Raw genomic sequence first — 14,446 nt, forward strand, 5'->3', positions numbered from 1 at the left:
TTTTCCTTTGCAAGAAAGCCATAGGAGCAAATGGGGTCTTCAGCCTAGCATAACCTATTGGCTATACACATCGGTCATCCGACCAATATTTATGTACGGGGTTGCAGTGTGGTAGACTGCACTGGAGAAAGTCACACACTACGACAAACTCAGCAGAGTCCAACACACTGCGTGTCTCTGCATAAGCGAGGAATTGAGAACTACACCCTCAGCAGCTTTAGAGACTCTCCTCTATCTGAAACTCCTCGACATATTCAGCCAACAAATGGCAGCGAGTACAGCTATAAGACTAAACACCTCATATCAATGGGCCAACAACATTGTGGGGCACTCCATCATTTTGAACCTCTTTGGTTCTTTACCAAAGTACATAGACTACACTATTCCTAAACCCCTATTTGGAAAAAACTTTCAGGTATCCATTCAATCAAGAGATGAATGGGAAGACAAAAAACTCCTGGATGACAATTGTATCCGTTTTTATACAGATGGATCCAAGATAAATGAGGGATTTGGTAGTGGTGTGTATTTAGAAAAGCTTAATCTAAGCATCTCATTCCGCCTCCCTAATCATTGTAGCGTCTTCTAAGCGGAAATTTTAGTGATCAAAGAGGTTCCTGGCTAAGAGAAATCGTGATATCAACTCCTGATATCCACAGCTTCTCTGATAGTCAGGCTGCTATCAAATCGCTTGACGATGTCTCAACCAGATCTCAAACGGAAATGATTGTCGATCGTCTCTTATGGAGATGGCGCAGCAATTTAACATTCACCTATGTTGGGTGCCGGGCCAAGGGAGATGATAGGTATACCGATAGCTACATGTAAACTTCTACTAAAAGAAATAGCTTTTGCGATTGCAAACTCTTGGTGGCACAATTAACCAACATGCTCAGCCACAAAACTCATATATGGCCTTCACTGGACCTAAGGCGCTCTAAAGAATTGTTATCTCAAAGCAGACTTCATATAAGCCCCCTAATGGTTGTCCTTACGGGACACTATCTTACAGGCAGACACGCAATGCGACTTGGTGTATCCTCAAATGACTTCTGCAGGAGCTGTATTGACGAGAAATAAGAGAAAACAATGTCTCACCTCCTCTGCACTTGCCCTGCACTTTCACTAAGACGCAAACTTCATTTGGGAGAATACTCTTTTGATATCCTAGTGAACTAGTTAAAAAGGATATCAAATGCCTTCTTGGCTTAAAAAAAAAAACAAAATGGTTCGACTAGTGGGAAGTAACTCTCTAGATTCATGTGGTACCTTTTCACAATGGGACCTTTTCTTTTGGCCTTAGTGTGTGGATTCTAAATCTGCAGCCACTTTAACCTAACCTTACAATATTTGTTTTTAAATAAACGTAGTTAAAGGGTATATCTAAAAGTTTTGAAAAGATATTTGAGTCGAAAACCAAATTTTTACCAACTTTTATTAATTTTTTGTTTAGGTTTTTAGTTTTTGTTAAGAAACTGTCAATTCGTTTTTTTCTCAAAATTTTTCCGAATGTTGAAAACAATATTTCTTATAAGATAAAATTAGGTGGAAGCCATAATCTCAAATTTTTGAAAAGATATTTGAGTGGAAATTCATTTTTACCAACTTTAAGTAATGTTTTGTTTTAGGTTTCTATTTTTTATAAAAAAAAATCGTCAATTCGTTTTTTCTCAAATTTTTACCAGATGTTGAAAACGTTGCTCTTCGTTGTACAAAATTGTTTTGGAGATAAAATCATTTTGCATTCGTAAAATTTTCGAGCTGACAAATTTTTTTTTTAGTTTTTTTGTTTATAAAAAAAACGATAATTGTTTTTTTTTTTTAAATATTTATTTGGTATCACGTATAATTATTGGTATTATATAAAATTTTATTCAAGTCTCTAGAGTTTTTGGTTCGTAAGATATTTAGGGTGAACCAAAATTTTCACCTTTTTTTAAACTGCTATGGTAAAAATACCGCCCACGCAATTTTCTTGAGAGCCCTTTCTGGACATACGGACGTACGAACGCACGTACACACGCACGCACAGACATCTTTCTAAAAAATCTTTTATTTCGGCTCTAGTGATCTTGAAACGGCGAGAAATGTCAACATTTTTAATTTGACAAATCGGACCCATTACAATAACTTCCTATGGGAAGTTAAAAAGAAGAAAAGATAACTATTTTTAAAGCTTTTATTTTACGGATGTATTTTGAAATGTATTGAGTACAAAAATATGTTCATTTAGGAAATTAGAGTGTCCTTATGCTGAGGAAACTTATCAATCGGGGTTTAAATCAGCAACACCTGAGACAAAAGTTTTTCGCGGTTTTTTCGTTTTTTTTTCTTTTAAGTTGCATTCACACCTCGAGGACGAAAACTTGGATTATTTATAAGACACACGTGTGTAGGAGAACAGAGATAAGCAAAGGAAATGTGGTCGGCTATAAGAAAAGTTTTAATTAAGGTTCAGAGGCTGAGGTAACTCAACCCTACTGAGCTGAGCAAGGAGCGTGGTTCTTACAGAGCTATTAGTAAGGAAAAATACACAATAATTGTAGCTTTTAAATATTGTCAAGACAATCAAGAGGCGGAAGAGGTACTCCACCAATAATAATTTGTCTGTTGTTTTAAAATTTGAGACTTAAAATTAGCAACATTTTGTAAAAAATTACTGCAAGAATGGTTTTCTGCCTTTGAAAAAAAAGAACTTACTTTTGTCAAAAATTACCCCTCCCAACTTACAGGGGGGATATAGATTCCCATTATATTTTTTTTTCTTCTGGCTTAATCTTTTCACTCCAGAGTTAAGGCATACTTATTTAAAAAGTGTCTATTTTTGTTATTTAATTCATCGAGTTTTTGTAAAAAAAACGTATTTTAGATAGTTTTTGATAAAATTGTATTCTGGAAAATTTTAAATTTGTAGACACAACTTTAGTAGTAGTTTTGCAGATAATTGATTTGCCTTAAAAACACCGTAGATGATTGTACTCAAAAAATTTATATCGAAATTTTCTGATTTTTGACATCTTGCGTTCTTCGCCCGAGGTCTGAAACTTGTATTATTTACTAGGCAAATATCATAGACAAGCAAACATAACATCAAAATTATGCCTCTGGACCAAAATACTGCACCAAAAAGTGACTCGTTTTAAGTGTATCGGTTTTTCAATGTGCGTTTTCTTTTTGCTACATGCGAAAATGTTGCTTGTTTCCATAAGCGCCAAGATCAAAATAAGCTTCACCTTAAAAGATAATTTTTTTTTTGTCAAAATCGGCATCTTCGCTAAGCGTTTTTAAGAGCGTTATTCAAGCGTACACACAACCGTATTCGTTCAGCGGTAGAATTAAACTAATTATCTGTCAAATCAAACATGAGCTAAGTGTTACCATTCACGAAATAAGCACTAGTTGAAAAAAAAAACGCTGAGTCTATTGTAGATTTTCATTTGCATTTTTTCGTTCACGATATATTAACAACCAATAGAAATATCGACTTCAAAAAAATTGCTTTTTACAGAAAATATTAATAAAAGATGCTGAAGGGATTTTTTTAACTTATTGTGTACGTCTTTTTCAAATTTTCGTTAACAAATATTGACAAGTTTTTGAGATATCAACCTTTAAAAAAAGGAAATATTTTGTATTAAATTAAAAAAGTAAAATTTGACATTTTTAATCATCAATTAATTTTACAACCAAGCTTGTGCAGAAAAAATATTATTGAATCGGTTTATTAATTCTTGAGAAAACTTAAAAATAAAATATCGGTTCTTTTGGGGTACCCTTCTGAAGCAATACAAACATAGTTTTTTTATTGAAAGAAGTAAAGTTGAGAAAAATATTTAGAGAAAATTTGATAAAAATCTATCGGTTCGATTTTAAGAAAGTTTGAATTTTCGATTTTTAACCAAAAAATGTATGAGGACAACAGTTGTTTTTGGTTTAAAAAAAAAAAAAACGACTTACTCAAATCTGCTCAAAACCTGAACATAAAAGTTTGAACTCAATCGACCCAATGGTTTGGGCTGTAGGGATACCAATTTTTTTGGACTTCTCGACCATCATAATGCCATGTTTGATTAAAATCTATAGTTCAAACAATTTTTAACGAATGCAATACTATGTTTCGCAGATATCCTTACAAAAGCAACTTAAAACTGGTAAATTGAAGTAATATTCAAAAAACTGGAGCTCTGGTTGCATGCAAAACTTCAAAAGTATTTTGTTGTGAAATAATCTTTCGTAATGAGACTTTTGGAGAAAGCAAAATCCTCATGACACTTTTAAGACTTCTAAGGCTCCTGACACTCCTAAGAGTTCTGAGACTATTGAGGTCCCAATTGGTCCCGAAAAAAATACAATTTAGTGTAAATTAGATGCGAAGGCATCATCGGTTGATCCAAAACTGCTGCTTATATAACCGTAATATTTTGTATTCCCGATTCCATGCTATTGCGAATTATTTGAACCAAAAGTTGGGCCAAGGAAATTTCTTATAAATTTAACCTGTATAAATTGGCTTCCTTTTTTTGAAAAACTATTCTACTTATGTTTTCTTAAATAATGAAAAAATTTAAAAACCTTGATATTTCACCATTTGATGTCATTAAAAACGTTTATAATTTATTCCGAAAGTATTTCAGATAATAGAATTATAATTACTGCCAACAAATTTTGTTCAAGGAAACAACCAACAAAATTCTCTTTAAATTTTCCCTGTCTAAGGACAATAATTTTCTTTGAAAGATTTAAAACTCCTGAAGCATGCAAATACTAATAAATTCATTTATATCAAAAGGCATTTTTATTAAAAAGATCTTTCATTTTTTTAAATCTACTGATAAATGTCCACCAAAGAACTCGACTTTATGAATTTCATAGTTAGCATTTTTGTAGACACACACAAAAAAAAAGAAGGAAAAAGCGACTAAGGTAAAAGGCAGACGGGCCTTATTACTCATTGCAAAAGGTATATCATTCCATATAGGTACATTCCTAAGAAATATATTATGTACACTCTAAGTCCCTTGAAATGAATCTGTTTTGTTTTAATCAAATTTAATATTTTCCAGTAGAAAATTAAAAATATGAAAGTGCAACATGAAACAATTTTCTATCGAGCATGGACCCAGTGTCTTTACAAATCAAATTTGTACAAATTAAAAGCTGAGTTTAAATAAATTTTGTTAATGAAAATTTTTTAAAATAAATGATGGGGCTTTCGAGACATTTTACTTTGAAGTTGGTTAACTTAGAAAAAAGAAACGCATATAAAAAAATGAGCCTAAAAGCTGACATTTTCCTGCTTTCTAAACAATAAAACTATTGTAAACAATATTTCTTAGAAGAAAGATTAATTTATCTTGATATCTCATGAATTTTGAGTCTTGAGAAGGCTTTCGTGGTTTTGATAAATGTTTTGTGGAGTTCATTTTCTTACTGCTAATTTCGAATTAAAGCTTGGATTTTAACTATATGCTTATATTTTGACGGCTTCAACTCTTTTTTTTTTTTAATATTTTTCGTTTTTATAATATTTTTTGATTTTTTGCGAGTGAGTGATTGATCATATTGTTCTTTGGTAAGTTTTTTATTAGTTTAAACTGTTTTTCTTATTTTTCAATGACGAAGTGTATGAATTTTTGTGAATAATTAAAGTGGGACTCTGCTGTCCCAGTATGCACCAAAAGAGTATTTTCTAGCACATTTCATTATTACGCTAAATAGGAATTTTTATGAGTTTGGGGAAACATTTGTCTTATAATGCAATACAAATATTGATGCATTTGTTTCTGAATATGCCTTCAAGAAGGAGTAGGGAATTTTCCTTACGCGAAAATGAGATTTTTGAAGTTTTAGTGGCTGATAACAGTGATGGCGAGGATGCATTGGTCTTAGATGAAGAAGATCAGCAGTTTTTGGCCCAGACATAGATGCAGGTCCCTCAACTGTTGAAATTGAACCGAACTCTTCACATACAGTTGACGAAAATGTACGGGACGTAGAAGAAAGTCAAGGGCAGCAACGAAGAGTAAAAGCAAGGACGGCATTGAAACCGTCGTTCAAGTGAAGGAAAAACTCATATGAGCCGTACCACTTCCATGAACAAGAAGGCAATACTATTATTTCAACTGATTTTACTCCCTTGAAGATTTTCGATGCAGTGGCAAAGTTTGATCGATTACTTGATGAAATTATTATATGTACCTGAATCGGAACGATACACATTGCAAAATGGAAGACCTTTTTTCTCTTACTAGTGTAGAGGCGAAGGCTTTTCTAGGGATGAACTACGTGATGAGATATCTCATCTTGCCTGCATTACGCAGCTATTGGTCATCAGATCCTGATATGGGAGTTCCGATTCGAAGAAATACGAAGGAACCTACATTTCAGCGACAATACAAATGAACCATCTAGAAGTCAATCTTCGTATGATAGAGCATATAAGATAGGCCCAGTGTTAGATCATTTTAACGACAGTTTTCAAAACGCTATGACAAACACAAAAACTTAATCAATAGATAAGCATATGATTTAGTTCAAAGGTCACAATATTATGAAACAATATGTCAAAAATAAATATTAGTTTGACCTGTATACTTGGAAAAACAAGGTGGTGCTAAAATTGGATTAGGAGAATCAGTGGTCTTACAACTTTGCAACGATTTTCAAAATTTGGGCTCTAAAATATATTTTGACAACTGTTTTAGTTCTTCAAATCTGCAACATAAACTGACAAACATGAACATAAGAGCTTGTGGAACCGTTCGTTCAAATAGAAAGAATATTCCCAAGAATTTGCCTGTCGATAAAATGATGAAAAGAGGGCAAATTTTTTTATAATTTTATGTTTAAGTTGACCCTAATAGTCAATTATAACCATCATACAACTTTGTTTGTTTTTTATGAACACCATGTGCGTATAAGGGTTAAAGTCATTTTGTTTGTTTGTTTGTTTGTCCTCCCTTCACGTCAAAACGGAACTACATTATGAAATAATTTTTTGTGTGAAGGTAGTTTTAAGGCTGAAGAGTGTTTTAAGCTTTTTATCGCAGTCAAATATCTCATTTCTAGCGCATTCGAGTGGATCCGCCGGTAACACTTATAATAAGATACTAAGTATATTTTTTTAGAACACTTAGGTGCTGAATACTGAATGGAATTATCATCTTTGACTATCATTAGGCATTCCTTATAACGAAGCGCGAAAATATGCAATATTAACAATAGGAGATGGGCGGTAAAGAGCATGTGCTGAGGGCTATGTTACTCTAATGGAAGACTTTTGTAATTTAGTGTATAGTAATTCTTAATATTTCAAGTGTTAACCTACATGACGATGATCAATTTCTCTGTCAGATAGCGATTCTAGCTCGAAAAACGATGTTGTTTTGAAAACAAATTCAAACATATTTGATGAGTAGTAGAAAATATGAAGGAATATTTGTCAATAGACACAGAACAGAGCCCTGAAATGTTTTTTAACTCACTTATGCTGTCCGATTTACACTCACATAATCTCAAATTAAAATATGTAAGACGTGCCAGCAATACTTATACGACATTAGGATGACGCCGATTTTGTAGCAGTAGAAGACTTCTTGTCACCCAACCTGACCGAAACATTATTAGTGCTAATATCTTAACCATCAGCGTTGGAAAAGGTAAAAATGTTATTATTTGTCGAATCTTAATAATTCCAACAGATATATCATTCCCATTCGAAAAGCGAAAGGCTTTAGGGCGCAAAAGAAAAGGGGTTTAACCTAGAAAAGCAGTGATTCATCATTTAAACAACAGCGTTACTTTTGATTTTTCTTCGTTTCTTTTGATTGTGGAAAGCTTAAAAACTATCTAATGTATACTCATCCCTGGAAGAAGTATGTATGTAAAATTTTGATCTTTTTTTGAAACCCGGCAAAGCCGCGGTTAACAGTTTATAATTTTATAAAGTACCTAATATCTCAAAAACCAGGTGTGATTTTAGAAAGGGATTTGAACAAGCCATCAAAGCTCTTTTGAATTATGTAACATATACGGGTTATTTTGTTGGCGCGTGTTGATTTTGGCGCTCCGTGGCGGCCATTTTGGTTTGGTTTGATATTCAGTTAAACACGATTGAACACCACGTTCAAATGTTCGTTAACGCAAACGTTGCGCCCATTGCTCTCATTTTACGGTAGACGTGGTGGCCCTTCACAGTCGACTCTTCAATGTTTGGTTGCCAAATTTGAGACGACTGGCACAGTAAGCAATCAGCCAAAACCTCTGCGTCCAAGCAACTCAAGATCAACCGGGAACATCGTCGCGGTCCGTGAAAGTGTACAGCAGAACCCGAGGCTGTCTATCCCTTGCCGTGCATGGGACGAGACCAACCCACTCGAGGTTCACCAGGTGATAATGCATCCTCAAAAACTTACAGTTTAATGTGGATTTAGGTCCGTACTTTTTTGAAAACAACGTTAACTAATTTCTCGATTCGTGTCATGAAAAATGCTTTCTAATTAGCCGTTCGGATTTGGCTTAAAAACTGTAGGTCCCTTACATCCCTAATAACATTACTCGACTACAAGTTGAGTGTTGTAAGTCACTAGGCATTAGCTCTAAACTGTTGAGCCTCCTAATTTATTTTAAACTACCCATAGGAAGTTATTGTAATGGGTCCGATTTTTCAAATTGAAAATTTTGACATTTCTCGACGTTTCAAGGTCCCTAGAGGCGAAATAAAAGATTTTTAGAAAGATGTCTGCGCGTGCGTGAGTACGTTCGTTTGTACGTCCGTACGTTCGCGACGTTTTTTCGTCGTCCATAGCTCAATAACCCGTAGAGATATCGACTATAAATACATTTTTGTATACAGATAATAGGGCAGAGAGATACAGAAAGAGCTCTCAAGAAAATTGCGTACCAAAAACGTTTAGATACTTGAATTAAATTTTATATAATACACTGTAACGTGATACAAAACAAATATATTTAAAAAAAATACAATCAGTCTTTTTTTATAAGTCAAAAAAGCTAAAAAAAAAATTTGCCACCTCGAAAATTTTACGAATACAAAATAATTTTATCTGCAAAACAATTTTGTGGAACGAAAAATGACGTTTTTAACATCTGGTAAAATTTAAAAAAAAATCTAATTGTCAGTTTTTTTTCAAATATCTTTTCAAAACTTTGAGATTATGGCTTCCAGCTAATTTGTAGTTATAAGAAATAATGTTTTCAACATTCATTAAAATTTTGAGAAAAATCTAATGGACAGTTTTTTTTACAAAAACTAAAAACACAACAAAAAAACAATATTTACACTTGGTTAAAATTTACATTCGACTCAAATAGCTTTTCAAAAATTAAAAATATTGTCTTTAAACTTTTTTTATTTCACAGTAAATATTGTTTTTGATCAGTGTGGGTCCCATCCCAGCCTCTTTTTATTTCTAAATTTAAGACACTTTGCCATATTCTTCAAAATCCAATGGTAGTTGTTCTTAAAACTTTTAATTTTTGGTTACCTATCTGTGGACATTTCGATATTAAGACAGAATATCTGCTTTGGAAATTTGGTTTTGAGTTAAATACAATAAAATCTGAAGAAAAGTCTATCTCTATCAGAATATTCGGATTGTGTTTTTTTTGGCCAGCCTACACCTTTGTGTGTCAAGGGACTATTAAGTAGGATTTACTCCAATAAAAGTAAAAACGTCCTTTTTGCATGCCAACCAACAACTACCCCATAGCCAAACCACATTCCAATACACATTAGCAAAAGGACTTAATTCTTTTGCTGAATTTCAGAATACTGCAACTTTTTTCGTCGGTATATTTTGCTGTTGTTGTTATTTTGCTTACCTTGTTGCTCAATACGGTCGTTATTGGGATCCGTCCAACTAAGAAATGCCACCGCAAACCAATTGCCCATTTGTGGTCCTTCGACAGTTATACGTTGTTGTTTGCCATCTGATTTGAATTGCAGATCGTATATCTTAAATCTGTGAAATACACAAAAACAAAACAAAATTGGAATGAAATAAGATTGAATATAAATTACGCAAATGAGAATAAGAAAATAAGACAAGAAAAAAAAAGATCAAAACAAAACAGAAAATCAGCTTAAGGACCAGTAGAACAAAAAAAAAAAAACACCCTTCAAACGTTTGCCTGTTTTTCTATTTTATTTTCTTTTTGAACCATTTTTTTTTTGTTCTCAATAAAAAAAAGGACGAAATTCTATGCCGATTTGGCATTATGTTCCCTGGGATAGGATAGGATAGAATACACCAAGTTTATTCCTCCCCCGTCTTATGTTGGATATATAAATCCTAGTAGAAGAAGAAGGACAAACTTTTCCGAAGGTAATTTCAATTTTCTCGAATTAAAAATGCATTTGTAGTCCTTCGTTTGTTGTTCGAAGGATATTTTCCTTAAACGGATTTATTTATATTTGATCGTTGCTCTTTGGTATATAAGATGAACATGATGATGATGATGATGTGACTGTGTACGTTAGCTCTGAACAAATAATGATTTCTCATCTTGCTGGCTGTAAGGTAAAGCCTTAAGGCTTTAGGAGGAAGGATATAGTACGGAGAATAAGGAAGAGGGGGTAGGGTGTTATGTAGAATTGTTGAAAGGGACCTGGCACTAAGGCGTATACGAGTATTGAAAAGTTTTCTCGTATTTTTTTTTCTTTATTTTTTATTTCTTTAGAATTGTTTGAACTTTTATTCTGTTGCTTCATTCGAGGGGTGGAGTAAGTGTTGAAGCCTTAGAGGGTAGTTCGCGCGTTTTAAGGAATATATTTATATATTTTTTTCATTCATCCATTCATTCACAGTTTTGACTGTGCTGCGAACACGGCTTAAGGATACTTTGTGACTGTTGGTGTGATGTAGCAAGACACTGTTGGCTGACTCCCTATGAAAAGCTGAAGAAATAGGGAACGAAAAACATAAAAAAATAATCTTGGAAAGTGTTGCGAGAAAGTTGTGAGGTGAGGCAAAGCAAGGCAGGAAATGGTTTGAGGCAGCACGGCTTGGCCCGGCCGACCGATTCAACGGAGATTTTGTGTCGGGAGGAAAAGGAAGTGTATGTTAATGGGAAATACATTTCCTGTACCTTGGCTTAAGGATATGTTTTTGTCGCACTACATCGACGAATGACGGAACGACGACTACGACGACGCACGGCACGTTAACATCGACAAAGCTGAATCTGTCGATGAATAGCATACCGGGGCTGGGGGTGGTGGGTTAAGTATTCTTTGAGTGCAATTGTGTTCAGGCGTTGTAAAAAGGATGCTATCGAATTAGGCACCCAAGGCGGTAATGTTTTTCAAGTATAGATAGATATGACTGCTACGAAGACGATGACGACAACAAGCGATGATGGAAGATGGAAGATTGAAGAGAGCGGGAGCGCAAAAAGGTAATTGTCAAGCCTTGGTTTATAATCTTTCCGAGAGGTAAAAAGAGTCACGGGGGTTGGGGGTGCGATAAAGTGAAAAGAAAAGTTTGTGTGTGTTATTTTCTTCTTGTTTCTTTTTTTTTGTGTTGGTTTATTCTTGTATTCCGGCGGCAAAACAAGAAGGGTTCAGGAAACTTTGGATTGATGTTAAGCTATTTGGGAACAAAAATGGGTCACGTATTAATGAGTGCTAAGGGTAAACATAGTTGGGGTGGAAAAGATAAGGCAATATAACAAGCAAAAAAACAGACATAACACAGAGTCAACATTCAGTGACATTTATAGTGAAGTTTAAAAGGGATGAAAATATATACACACAACTACATACGTATAGGGACTTTGTACAACATAATATGACATTTGGGATTTTTATATATTTTAACTCTTTTTACAAGGGTCGATACCAGATTATCTGGATAATGATGGACATTTGTAAAATCTTTAGATATTACATAAAACAGTGGGGTGTTGTGTAGTATTTTATTCTTTTTATGTTTATTTTAGTTTGATTGATAATCCTTTCGGATACACCAGTTAAAAGTAATAATAGATTCGTTACATTTTGTTTGGTAAATTGCTTCAGGGAAAATAATGTGTATGAATAACTAGACATGACAGGTTTATAAAGACTTCAGGGGTTATCCATTTTTAAGATTTTGAAGACTGAAGAAAAATTTAAAGAAGCTATTTAAAATAAATTCATTTTGGAATAGCAGAAAATTGCTTTGGAGATTGAATATCAAAACGGATATATAAACTAATTATATCCGTGTTATATTCCACGAATAGATATTTACAGCTTCTTTTTTGCACTATTTAATGCATTCTAAGATGCACCCTTTACTCATTTCTCTCTTCACATAGAAAAGTGTTTGAAACTCATTATTTTTAACCCGAAAAAGTCAATTTCGTCTCAATTTCTTTCTTCCACGTATAATTGGACTTATTTGGATATTTTTAATAGCTTGAGAGCTGTTAAATTAAAACACTGGACTTAGGTTTCTTTATGATGGTCAAATGGTAGACATGTGCATTCAAGAGGCCACAAGCGTCCACAGGTTTTTATCAAAAACATCGGGGGCCTAGTACTTCAACTGGAGATTGGGTTCTAACCCTAGTGGAAAGGTGTTTCCACTAAGGCACCTCTCCTTATCTAGACGGCAGCGGACGAAATCTCGAGATGGAATGAACGGTGGCGTTTACAGTTGCAGTAAAGTTGAACTACTTAGTGAACACCTTATAGGGCTTCTACGACTTGTTCGGGTTATACTAATTACAACAAACTTCGGATATGCACGTAGAATGTTAGGTTCCTTAATAGACTGCGTGCAGCCGAACAATAAGCTGAAGCTCTAAACTGCTGCAGGGCAGATATTACTTCAAAGAAGTGCGGTGGGAAGCCTATTAAGACGATCAGGGGAATATCTTAAAAGAACCGCAGTCTGTGTTAAGAATATGGAAAGACCACTGCTCTAAATTATATAACGGCGATCACGAAACGATTTTCGCTGTAAGGGGAGATCAACAATTCCGCCTACCAGACCTAGACGAAGTGAAGATAGATATATCTAAACTAAAGTCAAACAAAGCTGCTAGAGCTGAAGGCATCGCTGTTGAACTATTCAAAGCAGCAGGGAGCATGCACCAACTCATCTGCAAAATATGGTCGGAAGAAAGCATGCCCGGTGAGTGGAATCTCAGCAAAGTTTGCCTGACACATAAAAAAGGAGAACCTCTATATTGCGCCAACTACAGTGGCATCAATCTCCTTAACATTGCATATAAGATCTTTTCTACCGTATTATGTGAACGTCTGAAGCCGTTCGTCAACAAAATTATATTCACACTACGGCAGATCTTGGAAAAAATCCAGGAGCTCCAAATCGATACCCACCATCTCTTTATCGATTTTAAAGCCGCGTATGACAGCATCTATAGGGAAGAGCTCTACAGAGCAATGTCTAGTTTTGGCATCCCTGTCAAACTTATCCGTTTGTGCAGAATGACTATGGAGAATGCACGCTGCTCTATCAAGGTCGGAAAAAATCTCACCGATACATTTGATGTCAAAAAAGGTTTAAGACAAGGCGATGCACTGTCATGCGACTTCTTTAACATCGTTCTGGAAAGAATTGTGCAAAACTTAAGCGTCAACACTAGAGGCACAATCTTCCAAAGGTCCATCCAATTACTCGGATACGCATATGATATTGACATAATTGGAAGATCAAAGCGTGATGTCAGTGAAGCGAAGAAGATGGGTTTAGTGGTCAATGAGGGCAAGACCAAGTATATGATGTCATAAAAAAAGGACATTGAACAACGACGTCTTGGACAGAACGTTACCATAGACAGCTATAACTTTGAGATAGTTAAGGACTTTGTCTACCTGGGCACCGCTATAAATACAGACAATGATACCAGCGCTGAAATCGAACGAAGAATAACTCTTGCAAATCGCTGCTTCTTTGGTCTTAAAAGGCAATTGAGAAGTAAAATCCTCTCTAGAGCATCTTAAATCAAAATCTATAAGACACTCATCATCCCGGTTCTCATTTATGGCCCGGAGGCCTGGACCCTGTCATAGAAATATGAGAGCGTCTCAGGATACTTCGAGAGACAAATTTGATTTGGGTGATTTTTGGTCCCGTACGCATAGATGGAGAATGGAGGAGAAGATATAACGACGAACTGTACGGGCTGTACAGCGACACTGACCTAGTTAGCAGAATTTAAGTCCAACGGCTTAGATGGCTGGGTCATGTAGAGCGAATGCACATCAATGCTCCAGCTTCGAATCCAATCCCGAGGGTCGGAGTAGAGGAAGACCGCAACTCGGGTGGTGCACTCAGGTGGGTGAAGACATCAAGCAACTTGGCGTGCGAAACTGGAGATAGCTAGCTAGGGACCGAGCTGGCTGGAGACTCATATTGGTTTAGGCCCAGGTCTACCCCGGACTGTAGCGCCACCTTAAGGAAATAATTATGGC

General features: G+C 35.0%; 1 protein-coding gene across 3 annotated transcripts in view; it reads right to left on the minus strand.

Moving 5' to 3' along the window:
- LOC129953695 (uncharacterized) overlaps positions 1–14,446 on the minus strand; it is a 248,377-nt gene that overhangs the window by 29,976 nt on the left and 203,955 nt on the right. For all 3 annotated transcript variants that reach the window (XM_056067035.1, XM_056067037.1, XM_056067036.1), the window contains one exon: positions 9,844–9,983. In XM_056067035.1, coding sequence (XP_055923010.1) covers positions 9,844–9,983 — 140 coding nt within the window. The remainder of the gene's footprint in view (positions 1–9,843; positions 9,984–14,446) is intronic.

Source organism: Eupeodes corollae, chromosome 1 (assembly GCF_945859685.1).
Source record: "Eupeodes corollae chromosome 1, idEupCoro1.1, whole genome shotgun sequence".
NCBI classification, from domain to species: Eukaryota; Metazoa; Arthropoda; class Insecta; order Diptera; family Syrphidae; genus Eupeodes; species Eupeodes corollae.